The sequence below is a fragment of the Labrus mixtus genome, chromosome 14 (assembly GCF_963584025.1).
Source record: "Labrus mixtus chromosome 14, fLabMix1.1, whole genome shotgun sequence".
NCBI classification, from domain to species: Eukaryota; Metazoa; Chordata; class Actinopteri; order Labriformes; family Labridae; genus Labrus; species Labrus mixtus.
In genome coordinates, this window is record NC_083625.1 from 27,116,891 (window position 1) to 27,130,270 (window position 13,380).

The 13,380-nt window shown below is 39.4% G+C and overlaps 1 protein-coding gene across 2 annotated transcripts in view; it reads right to left on the minus strand.

The window, feature by feature from the left end:
• robo4 (roundabout, axon guidance receptor, homolog 4 (Drosophila)) overlaps positions 1–7,147 on the minus strand; it is a 30,993-nt gene extending 23,846 nt beyond the window's left edge. The window contains exon 1 of one of the 2 annotated variants that reach the window (XM_061056022.1): positions 6,781–7,147. In XM_061056022.1, the coding sequence (XP_060912005.1) occupies positions 6,781–6,979 (199 nt within the window). In that variant the 5' untranslated portion in view covers positions 6,980–7,147. Of the gene's footprint in view, positions 1–1,590; positions 1,875–6,780 lie in introns of those variants that run through there. The other variant, XM_061056023.1, reaches the window with a different exon arrangement.
• Positions 7,148–13,380: the final 6,233 nt, after the last annotated feature.

Consider the following 13,380-nt stretch of genomic DNA (forward strand, 5'->3'; position numbering starts at 1 on the left):
GTTGTAGGCAAGACCACACTAACCGAGACCAAGACATACCAGAGACCTGAGTGCTACAAGACTGTTTGCACATTATTTTGTGTCTAATATATGTTTTAACCTTTGTCTGTGTAGAAGAGCCCACCCTAACATTAGATATGCCTCCTCACTTTTGACTTCATTTAATCAGCAACACAACACCCACTGCAAACAGCCTTGCTACCCACAAACACCGTCTGTTTGCATCCAGCATAAGAGGAATGCCATTGTTTAAACTTCCCGTGAAGTCGGATGACCACATTGAAGGAAACGGGAGGACCGAGCTTCCTGACAGCAGAGGAAGCTTGAGGGTCTCAGGAACATCAGCTCTAACAAAGGCGGGCTGGAGCTCCACCATCAACGGCACATCCGCAGGAGAACAAAAGACATTGTTTTTTGTTTTTTTTGTGTTATTGGTTTGCAATAACAAGACATTTCTTCAAACAAAGTTCCAATCACACCTCTGCACAAGGCCACAGAGGTGATATGTGATGAGTATGTGACCCTTCACAGATTATACTTCCTGCTACATGCACAATGAAAAACTGAAACAAATCCTCCTGAAGATGTTAATCTTCAGTCTTAATGTTGTATTGAATCAAATAGAATCCCAATCTGGCTAAAAATCTGGCCTGGGCAAGGACATCAACAAAAACTTCTCGAGCTGTGTATTTGATCACTATAGCCGGAAATGCCTTCAGATTCCAGCCCACAATAGCCTGTTACACATCAATGTCACTGAAAAGAGATTAAAAAGAGGAAGCAGCCAAAACAACAGTGTGTCATGGCCGAAATATTTGTAGTGCTGAATAAATGCATACTTTAGAAGGAATAAGGTTGTGATGAGAGATTGTGTTGATGTGTGAGGTGCTTCAAAAAAATGTGCAAAGCAAAGCAGGCTCCAACCAAACTACACACCTGAGACTGATCCCCCCTGCCCACATGTTACACTACACCTGTTGGAGGGCAAGCCATGTTGAGCTCTTGTGGGTTGAAGTGTGATAAAGGCTGGTCCATTAGTGGATGAAGTGCAGTCTGAATTTGTAGTATTTAGAATATACAAAAGGATATCTTTTATCACTTTTTTTTTTACAATCAGGCAATGAAAGTTATATGGGGAATGTAAGTGACATTTTCACATTATACTGAAATTTTACGTACAAAATAATTCATCAATTTACAAAGAAAATTCAGTTTTACTCAGATTAATAGGCATAAAACAAAATGTTGTATTTGTAGTCTCTGTTGTTGTATGTATTACATGATTTAAACTCGACATTATTCTTTAGGTGTGATTGATGTTCTATTGTTGGATTTCTTATGTTGAACCTTACGTTTTTTTTTACCCATGAAATTAAAAAAATCAAACTTTTACCAAATATCACAGTTTAACAATAAATACGGTAATGTTCAATGTAGGTCTATTTAAGTTAATTGAGGTTCTTCAAATGTAGCATGGTTTTGATCGTCCAGTGAGAGGTTATCTTCTCACAGTTTGTTTGTGATATTAACAGGTTTTAAAACAATGTTTCAGTCAACAAATTAATGAGTACAAATCTCAGACGTACTGACCTGACAGAAGAAGTCCTGATATTGTTATTATGCTGATGAACAAACTTCCGGTCATCATTAACAACAGAGTTTACCGTCGAAGATACAACTTTACTTTCTGAACAAATTTGCTCTTTAGCCTACTTAAAAGTACCCTAACGTTGAAAGCATAATGTAAATAAATGTACAACTACAATCAACAAGTTTCTACGGAAATATCAATAAGTCTACAATATTTTGAATTTCAATTAGTTTACAAACATGTCGTAGTTTACTCCGCTCATCCTCTCCCTCTCTGCTCTGTAACCAAGTAACTGCATCAGCGTCAAGGTAACGTCATGACATCACGCTTCTTGTTGGTATGGCTTTTCAAAATAAAACCAACGATGGTACCTTTACATGGCAAATGCTTAAACCAGGCTGTATGTTGGTTTTAATTTGAAAGTTATATCTTAAATATCCGGTGTTGTTGTTTATTTTGATTTTCAGACTTGACAGAAGCACTTGCGCATATAAAGCCTAAATATGTTTGATATATTTATTTTAACATCAAATCTTTTTTGATTGCTTCTTTACTTAAAAAACATAGTGAAACATTTTGACAAAAAAAAATTAAGTCGCAGATAACAAGAAGAGAGTCAAAGTTGTAGACAATGTTATTAGGTTTTAATTATAAGGAAAATATATGAAGAGAAGCCAGTTGCCTGTACTATATTAAGGAACATGGAGATAAATATTAGGCTACAAGCCTATCCATACTTTAAAATAATAAGCCTACTCCAACTTTATTATCACAAAATGTATGACTAACAATTGTTGAACAGTTTGGATAATAAACACTCCTCTGTTTAACAAACTGTAAGCCTACCAACAAAAGGTAGTCATAGCTTGTAACATTTGTCAGTTTAGGCTATAGATGTATTTATTGTATACATATATAAATAGTTGTTGAGAAGAACATTGACCATAAACATAAATGACATTCAACAGGCATGTTGTCAGTGCCTGTTGATATAGCTGTTCAGAGTTACTTCTCATATCGTATCTTCTAGTTTTTTGATATAATTATATTTTATTAACATGTTCAAAAGAAAGATCAACAGAAATAAATGAAAAGGTGAAGATATTTATGCTATAGACAGAAGCCCATGTCCCATCTTTGTTTGAGTTTGTATTCTTAACAGTTTGTTGAAACTGTCAACAGTAATGGGAGGCAGGAAGTTTAGTCTCCCATGTTTCTTAACAATAGAAGGAAATTATGTATCTGTCACTAAGGCTATGACTGCTCCAAGTAACCTGTAAGTAGGACTATTTGTTTGTATTGGGGGATGGTCCCCATGAAGGGGTTTTGCATCATGTTTGAGAGTATACTCACTTGAATGAATATAGGATTAAATACTCACAATGCAATGCACAAAGAAGTGGAGTTGCTGCTCAAAGCTACACATTTTTATGAATGTATGGGGGTCCAACATCTCTTAGTAGATCTTGTTAAAAGGTGCGCTATGAGGATTTGTTAGTGAAATTTGAAAGTTGGAGAAGAATTGTGAAAAGTAGTTTACAACCAATAACTAATCAGACCTAGGTTGTTTTTTGTACCAGCCTGTAAACATGGATACACACACAAACAGGATAATCACACATTATTTATGCTGTAAAAACAGCTTTTTGGCTGTGGTGTGTATGTGACTTCCTGTGTTCCTGGAGCAGGCCTCAAGTGGACACTCAAAGAACTGCAGGATTTTGCACATCCACATTGGCTTCAAGACCGGAGTTTGCCGCTTGTTTACATCTGATGGTCACTAAACCAGCAATACCATCATGCATTGCAGTAGAAAGCTTTTACAAGTGAAAAGTGATGTTTGACTGCTCAAATACATAAGAGAGGGACGAGAGGATCACAACCAGCATGAACACAGAATGCAGAAACACAGATCAGGTCATATTTGTTTGCATTTTGACAGAAATCTAGAAGCTGTTTGGATTTTCAACAGAGTAAAGTTAGTTTATTTTTTTTACATATGTATGTGCACATTTAATGACTTGTGGCACAAATGTATTACATTTAATTATTTAGTTAAAAACACATTTTTAAATACTTTCTTTAAAAGACGCTAAGACACAATGTTCATTATTTGTGAAATTCTCTCGATCTCTGGTCAGTATCGCTTCACATTTCAATTCTACGATAGCGATGACCTCATTATTGATGCAGCCAGAGAGACGGCGAGTTGTGTCTGAAATAAGTTTTTTTTTCTTGGTTCACTATATCGTCTACTACAGAGAACTCACTATGAAGGGAGAAGAGAGAATACCATTTTAATTTTTCTTGGTCTTCTTCTAATTCTTCTTCTTCTTGTTATTAATTTTCATTTGTTTCTTCTTCTCCTTCTTATTGAAGGGGTCATATTATGCTTTTTCTGGTTTTGTATGCTCTTTAGTGTGTTTTCCAAGTGTCCTGTGCATGTTTAGGCACATTTATGTGCAAAAATTACAAGTCCGCGGAAACGCAGCTTCTCCTACGTCCTCCTGTTAGCTGTAGCATTAGCTGCATGTAACGCTCGGTTCTAGCCCCTAAAATTTGTCAGTGTGACGTCTTGTCAGTGTGAGATCACTGATCTAAGCCCATTGGCTCGTTGTGGCAAGCCCAGCAGCTCATGTTGCACGCCCATTAACTTCTGTAGCACGCCCATGATATGCCGTAGCCTGCGGTAGCACAGTAGTGCTAAGGTGCTAATGTTTATGCTCCCCTCTGAGCCAAAGTGGCTGCATTCCCAATATGGTAAAAGGGGCGTGACATTTCCGAGAACCGTGCTGAGCGACTGACCAATTACGGCAGAGCCGACAGGCCGACCAATCAGATCAGACTTGGCACACGTGAGGACTCTGAACGTGGGCACTTCAGAGCCTTAGAGAGAGAGTCAGAAGAGAGCCGGTGCATGGAGCGGCAGTACATGAAAACAGACACTTTTTAAAAAACTTTAGCTATTGTGAACATACTTTAGTAGGTACATAGATTAAATATATGAACCCCAAAAAGGGCATAATATGGGCTCTTTAAAGGTAGATATAATTATTGTCTTAATGTTAGTATCTGCTGTGGGAAATCATCCTTGAGAAGCATGGTCTGAAAAGTTCTGAATAGTTGCACTCTATTAATGATTTCCTAAAAGTATAAAACAATTTGCAAACTAGCAGAAATCACCTTCCTGAGTAACTTCCAAATTCCATCACAGCAAAGAGAGCGAGCCACAAATAAGTGAACTAGCGCAAGTTCATTCCCTCCAATAGCTCACATAAATAACACATTGTGTGGTGAGCTGTTCTTTGTGCCGCTCAGAAAGGCCCGGGGCTAAGTGATGGATGTTTATATTGATCCAACAACTTGGGCTTGATGGCCCAGCATCGGCCAGCTTTCAGGCCACAACAAAAGCTTTACAGAGGATGAAGGATGAGTCCCGGCTGAAACACAACCCATGGGAATGCTGCCGCGCCGAGATGTGCCGAGGAGAACGGACCTTTTTTTAAACTGAGGAGCAAAGGTCGGGGGAAGTTTTGGAACGAGGCAAAGAGGGCGGGATGGAGAGGGGGAAAAGAAAGAATGTGTCAGCTCGAGTGAGGAATGTGATAAAAAGTGACTTCAGAGTAAATTCTGAGTGTTATTCAAGTGTTTTTTTTTGTAAAGGAATAAACAATTAGGGTCAACATGAATGCCTGACAGACTGACTTTATGCTGGTTGAAGCAAAAATGTATTGTGAGCCTGCATTTCTACAGAAACAGAGCCTGATCAAATCTATTAGAGAGTGGAGATGACTGCTTTTTTGTACATTTATTTTTGGGCTTTTTATGCTTTTATATCAGAGATTAGGTCAGTGGATAGAGTCAGAAAGGAGAGAGAGAGAGAGGGGAATCACATGCGGAAATGAAGCCACAGGTCGGATTCAAACCCGGGCTGCCCGCTTTTTGGACAGTGGCCTCTGTACATGTGGCAAGTTTTCCAACCTTTAGTTTAAAAGCACCCCCAAAATTCTGCATTAGTATATTTGCAATACATTTTTATCTCTGACACACTTTTATCATGCTCCTCCATCACAAATACAATCTCCACATTTAAGCCGATGAACTGAATCAAGTCGGGGCAACTTTAAAACAAATGGAAAACTTTTGTGTATTCTTGTTTTACCTTAACTAAGAACTTTGAATAACCTTAGTTGTCTCTAAATGTGCTCTATAAATAAAGTTGACTTCATTTGACTTGTCTTACACATTAGCACTTTTATGACTTTTCAAACTGAATCTCAAAGAGTGAGCAGAACAGTGTTGTTGTTGTTTTTCATTTAACACAATTGAATCTTAAATGATTCTTTCAGAGATTCAAGCAAATGATTTTCAGTGGCATCAAAAGGACATTTAAACATTTTAAGAAATGTCAGAGATTTCACTATTATTCACAGTGTTTCCATAGCAACAGTTTAACAACATTTGAGTGTTTAGCCTGCATAGCTACTAAGATCGACTTATTTGGAGAGTACATACTTGTAAATAAAATTGGTTACTGGTGAAATTTATACTACAAGCAACGTCACATTATCACCATTTGCTGTCATAAAAACATACTGAAATACAGCGCGTGTTCATACAATGTATTCTTTAAAAAACTCATCTTAGATTAATAAGTTATTTGATTGCTTAACAGGAAGTTGAATCCATTTAGCATTTTCACAAACCCCAAACATCTTCAGTTCACTATATATGATCACTCTGGTACATTGTACCATGTATTATCAATGTAATATAAAAAACATTAATTTACCAATACTTAATGATTATAACTACTTCTAAATTTTAAAGTGGAGGAAAATAGTTTCGGAGGATATATTATTATTATCATTATATCACATAATAAGTATTTGGTTCTATGAAATAGAAAATGAAAGATGAGATTAACACATTTTTTCAACAAAAACAGACAATTATAAACCTGTTTTATTTCAATCAAAATATACAAAATGTAAATGTTTAAAAAGTATTTCTTACAGTGTAAATGACTGAGTTTATCAGCTGATCATAGTTTGTTGGATGCAGTTCTCTCTAGTCCTGCAAAGTGACCTCCCTTTACACCTTGAAACACTGACCTTGCATTAAAAAAACAACACCTGCAGGGGGTTGTAGGGGGTCAGTGTGAAAGGTTTTGTGAGTGAAGGGCTCACCTTTCCTCCTGTGCGGCCCCCTCCTGTGAGGCGTGTGCTGCTGTCCAACTCTGTGACGCACATGCTCCTTGACTCGGCCCTTTGACCTCTTATCCAGTCCTGGTAATGATGCACAAATGTCCAGGCCCATGCACCTGTGTGAGTACTCTGCCCAGGTGAAGAACCAGGACACCCACAGGAGACATGCAGTGACCTGCATCTTCACTCAGAATTTACTCGACACACCAAGACCCCTACTACAGCTGCACCCCCCCCCCCACTGTGTGACCTGTCCTACACACAACTTCTTAATAGTAAATAGTTAAACAGCATGTTGTCTCCGTGTTCCTCAGACATGGCCGTGTGCTCCTGCTCCCTCCCTGTTTGATTTGGCTGATCCTGCTCTCCCCCGTCTCCCTCCTCTGTGGGTCCCTTTCTCCCCCCCACGAGGAGGGTGATGTAGGGGGGAAACAATGATGAAAAAAAACAAGTTTCAGACCTCATGCTGAGTGAGTAGTGAGGGAGAGGGGACCAAGGGGTACTGTCTTGTCCAACAACATCTGTGCCATTCGTTCTGCAGGAGAATAGAGGGGGGTTACGGGAGGTTGAAATAAAGGGGAGGTAACACAGAGACGTCTGTTTCTGAAGTTTAATCTTCTCCATGAATCAAACTTTGACCAAGTGATAGAACCAAAATGAAGGTAAGAGTTGAATTATGTAGAGCGTTGCATATTAGCTTTTTCATTCTGAAAGCTACATTTTGAGCAGACCAGTGAAAACTGAGAACAACATATACTGCCCATTGCAATATGAGTAATGTGCAGTATATGTTGTTACTGTTTACATAATGATTGTTGTTTGTTTTAATTATTATATTTGTACTCATTCTACTGGAAGGCAGCTATATGTGTGCAGCCATGAAGACCAGGACAAATTTCCATTAAGTTAAAGTGTAACGTATCGTATTTTATCGTATCGTGTCATATCTTATCGTATTGATCATATTGTGTCGCATCGTATCCTATTGTGATGTATCATATTGCATCGTATGGTATCGTATTCAATCTTCAATCTCAATCAATTTTTATTTGTATAGCGTCAACTCATAACAAGTGTTATCTCGAGACACTTTACAAAAAGCAGGTAAAAAGACCTTACTCATTGTTATGTTACAAAAAGCAGGTAAAAGACCTTACTCATTGTTATGTTACAAAAAGCAGGTAAAAAGACCTTACTCATTGTTATGTTACAAAAAGCAGGTAAAAGACCTTACTTATTGTTATGTTACAAAGATCCGGCCTATCCATCATGAGCACTTTAGCAAAGCAGCAAAAATTACAGTGGTAAGAAAAAAACTACCTTATTAAAAGGCAGAAATCTTCGGCCGGATCCCCGGCTCATGACGAAACAGTCTTCACAGGCCTAGACTATTGTGATGTATCATATTGCACCGTATTGTATCATATTGTATTGTATCGTATTGTATCATGTCTAATTGTGTTGTATCTTATCATATGGTATCATACCTGAGAGAACTTATCCATCTTTCGACTGGGCATCACCAGACACGTTCTTCAAGGTGATTACTGTTGAATGTTCCTCGAGTCAGATCGGAACTGGGAAAATCTGCTTTTTCTTATTCTGCACTGGACTCTTGGAACAACATACAGCATCCTCTTGAGGGAAATGAACTTTTACCTTTTGGGCATTTTAGAAACCTGATTTTAAGCCTCCCAACCTGTTTTACATAAGTGTGTTTATTATTATTATTTTATCAGTCTTGTATTATCTGTCTCCTGTTTTTCTTTTTGATTTAATGTCTGCTTTCTAATTATTTCTGTAATGACTCGATGTCAGTGTAAATGAGGGTTGCCCCTCAATGATCTTTCGAGTATAAATAAAGGTTGAATCGTATCATGTAATATTGTATGCTATCTTATCTTAGTAAATCATCTCTTATCGTATCATCGTATCATATTGTATCGTATTGTATCGTATTGTTTCTTATCAAGTCATATCCCATAACATCACACTGTATTGTATCATAACGAATGGAATCGTATCATGTAATATCATACAGCATGTTATTGTATCATACCATATCATATTATATCTTATCGTATGGTATGATATCGTATCATTAATCATTTCTAAAAACCAGATGCACAGGATTAGAAGTCAGTCTGCAGTAGTTACATTTCTTCAGCTTCACAATAAGATTCCATTTTGAGTAGTTGAGATGTAAATGATTGGACCAGATGAATGTTGTGTCTTTTGACAAACAACAGCTTGAAAAAGACTAAATGGGTACAAAGGCCTCTCTTTCTCTCAGACCCCACCCACCCCCTCCCACCCACTACCCAGCCTCCCACCAGTCAACTCGCCAAGCAAATTTGTAGCTGCCTGTCTGCACAGTATGAGTCTCATACATCATCTGGAGAAAACAAAAGTACAGAGTCAGGCCTGTCAGCTAGGAAAAGTTCTGCTTTCATTTCAAACACAGTCACTTTGTCTGCTTCGAGTGGACTTCCCCAATTTACACGGATAATACTCCCGATTCAGTTTGCGTTTCATCTGCTCATAAACAAAACAAACGGGGATCCATTCAAATTTCTGTGAAGGGTTTTTCCATTTTCTGTGTTGCATCAATTCATGCACAATCACTGACAAAAGGGATGGCATCTCATCGAAACATGTTGTGTTTGTCTCATCAGTCTTTAAGAATGTATTTGAATTGAATGTATTTTTTTATCTAAAGGTCCAATCTGATAACTACTGAATTAAATCAGAAAATGACCTAACTATATCATTAGACATTAAGGAAACATGTTTCATTTACGGTGCAGAACAGTTTCTTTTTTTCACAAGTGAACTGGTTCAGATATAACTGATTCTACCCGACATAAAAGCATTTTTTTAATAAGTTCCATGACCAGAAACGTGGTAAAACTTGGATAATATCGGAAATGTGAAGTGTCCTGTTTTAAGTTTTTATAAATACAAATTGATTGATTGATATCTAAATGCAACTGAGAGCTTTAATTGGGGGAAACATTGATCAATATATGCCTTAAAGGCTTTATATGCGATTTTTTGATCCAGTAGATGTCGCCCTTGAGCACCAGCATGAAACCAAAACAACTCGCGCTGCATTGTTGTGTTAGCATGCTAATGCTAGCGATCTTTATTATGCTCGTATCTTCACACTGCATGTAAATTTACCTGAAATGAGCGTGATCTAGAAACACAGTTAATCAGTGAGTACAGTATGTTATTCTTCTTTTCTCTAGTCCCTCAATTAAACAACTTTTATACATGAGGGGAGGAGTCAGCCAGCCATCCGGGCGATGTAAACAAACTGAAGATAGGACTCTGAATATTGCATATTAAGCCTTTAACCTGTGGGGTGCACGGTAGTGTAGTGGTCAAGGTTCCTGGTTCCGGTCGGACAGGGGCCTTCCTTCCTTCATTCTCAGGGTTGTCAAGATAGGAAACACTCATAAGAGCAATTAAGAGTCACCAATTAACCTAACGAGCATGTCTTTGGACCGTGGGAGGAAGTCAGAGTCCTCACTGTGAAAACATTCAGACTCCACACAGAAAGGCTCTTGCTGTGATTCTTCATTCAAACCATCGGCAGAGTTAACCACCATACCTCCATGCTTACCCTGGAAGTCGTGTAGGTCAACATGAAGGCAAAGTAATGTCAATTAACCAGTTCATCCAAAAAGTTGTGAGAATGGCCATCAGGCACAAAACAAAGAAACTGTACCACAGTAAGTCATGCAATTCTTTAGTTAAAGAGGACATACGTATTATTCCCCTTTTCCACCTTTTCAAACTGTCCCCTGTGGTCTAAATGAGACATCTGTGGGTTTGTTTCACATTTTGTGGGTCGGTAGACACTCAGGTGTTCAAAAACACTTTAGAAGTGGATTCTTCATAATGTGTCCCCTTTAAAATCTTATATTTATTAGGGAATTCCTATTGTCTATAGTGACACATTACATTTTTATGTATTCATTATAAATACCATTCATTTTATAGTTTTAGATAACTTCAGTTTTGTGAGTTTTGATCTTTTATATCACTAAGCTCAGTAGCTAAAATGTAAAAACATAAGCTTATTGGAGTCCTATAAGATGTGAGCATGCTCTGTGGACCACTGTGACCACCCATGTTCACCTATTGTGACCATCTTCTTTGATCATTGTAGCCACTGCCTTTTCCAAGCCTGGCCAATACTCAATCATGTCCCCCCAACACTGTCACAACGGACCTCCCCATAGGGTGAGTTTCGGACCCCTTGATGGGGCGTCGTGTCCGAGCAGTGGAGGGCCTTTGGTGTGCGACCTGACCTCTAATCTGGGCCTTCATCATCCCACTGAGAGGCAAATCCTCCCTAAGAGAGAGAGAGGTAAAAGGCCAGAGCGACACCAAGATCTCAGTTTGATGATTCTGCCCCCCCCCCAGTGTGTGTTAATGATAGCATCCCTGGTATAAGCAAAAGTGCATAATAGAGCACAACAAGCAGCGCTGAGAAAAAAACGTTTCCTGGCCCTGAATCTGCATAGTTTGTTACTCTGGTGACCGGGACTCGGTTCAACTCCGCGTCCCTTCCCAAACCTTTTCACAGCTTTGACAAGCACCCTGCCTGTGAACTCCGACGTCCTCAGGTCTGCCAAACATCCATTTCTTGCTAATAAACCTTTATTTAAAGCGAGCCTGTAACGGATTTCGAATGAACTCGTTTATTTTTAGTTTTACCCCCATGGAGCACTCGTCGAGTTTATTTACCAAACTTCCTGAAAGGACTGCAAACATTGCCATCTGCTTGATTTAACATGAAGTGAAAAACATTCTATCGGGGATAAGTGCACCGAAAATTCTTTTCCTGAAATCCTTTAATGGATGGTTGTTGTTGTGTTGTGAGAGCCGGGGTTTTGGGGCGGTGACGGTATCACAAACAGGGGGGCGAGATGGTCGAGGATGTGAACGGCAAGCCAGGAGTTCTGCTTGAGTGCATCTGAATGCAGGATCTACACGAGAGCAGCAAAACCCCCCGGTCCCTCCACAGTCTACAAAACCAAGCACCCTGAGCTTTCTGCTCACACCTCTTTGCCCCTCGCACTGCTCCCCTCTCTTTCTCGCCCGCCCCCCCCCCCCCGGTCTCTTTTATATGTCCAGCTGGCTGCGCCACAAAGACATGTCTCCCAGTTTCCAAATGATCCCCAAAACCCCCACGCGCTTTGTTCTGCTCATTTTCCCACTCCCCCTAAAGACAGAGTTTAGTCTCAAAAATGAAAATGAGGAGAGAAAAGACAGGGAGGATGGAGGAGAGAGATTAAAAAGGTTAGGTAGAGAGAGAGAGAGAGAGAGAGTGTGAATGAGGGAGGAGGACTGTCAGACCTTGGGACACCTCAGGGATTTCAGAGATCTTGAGTTGAAGACTTGAAGACTGCAGAGAAATATTGTAAACATCTTTTGCATTGTGACCTTATAATAAAAACTGTATATGAATCTTCTCAAAAAGCAGATTTTGTAGATATCGATAGAGAGTTACTGTTGAAGGTAAAGAGGATTTCTCTCCCTGCTGAACTGCTTTCTTCGGTCTCAGTTACTCTCTAGATGTCTGGTTCCTCAGTGCCACTTTCTGCTGGGGGGTAAGATCATGTTTTGCGGTAATCATGCGGTCAATTACAGGCAACAAGTCCCTCCAGGTTGTAAGGTTTCAGATCCACTATCCCATCCTGCTGATACCCCCTCCCCCCCAGGTTCCCCAGCTTGTGTGAAATCATGCGCCGGATTGTTGTGCAGAAAAAGGACCACAGTTTAGAGATGTGGGCTGGAACTAATAGGATTGGTTTTGATTCATTAGATTCTCTTTCATCGTCCTGGTTGGAATTCCACTCCACGTCTCCTCGGGCTTCACACTTTTAAAAATGGAGGTGGGAGGGGGGCAAGTGTTTATAATTGAGCCTCTAGACTGCAAAAGCTCATTACTCACCGAGGAATCATCTGCTTTTCTTTTTTCACTACGCATGGAATATGCATCATAAACATCTGAATGCTGCGATGTGTTTGACACAGCACAGGATATGATTCAGTGGTGGAACTAAAATGTCAAATTGAAATGTATTGTTTCTAATTGGCCACATCTACAGCTGCAGGTTACGTATGTACGATCTATTCTTTATGTAGATTCTAGAAAGGTGGAAACCTAAATATAACAACAAACACTTTGAAACATTTACCACACATGACAAAACGAGCGCGACACCACATGCACAGCAGTCGTTTCATCTCGATCATCTTGTTTTCATGATTGTGGAAAGACAAAAATCATAATTGAAATGTGATGAATTTCCCAGCCCTACTTAGAAGCTGATCAGACACTAAAATAACCTCAACAGGCATTAAGATGATGAGCGGGGAAGGGGATGATGATGTGCAGCTCAGACAGGTTTGAACTGTCGGACGCCAGAGAGAAGTGATTCTGCACAAAAGTGAGTGCACGTTATTAGAAAACTACAATTAGGGGCACTGGTGGTGCAGTGGTTAGTGCGCCTGTCCCATGTACGGAGGCTGTAGTCCCTCAAGCGGGCGGTCCAGGTTCAAATC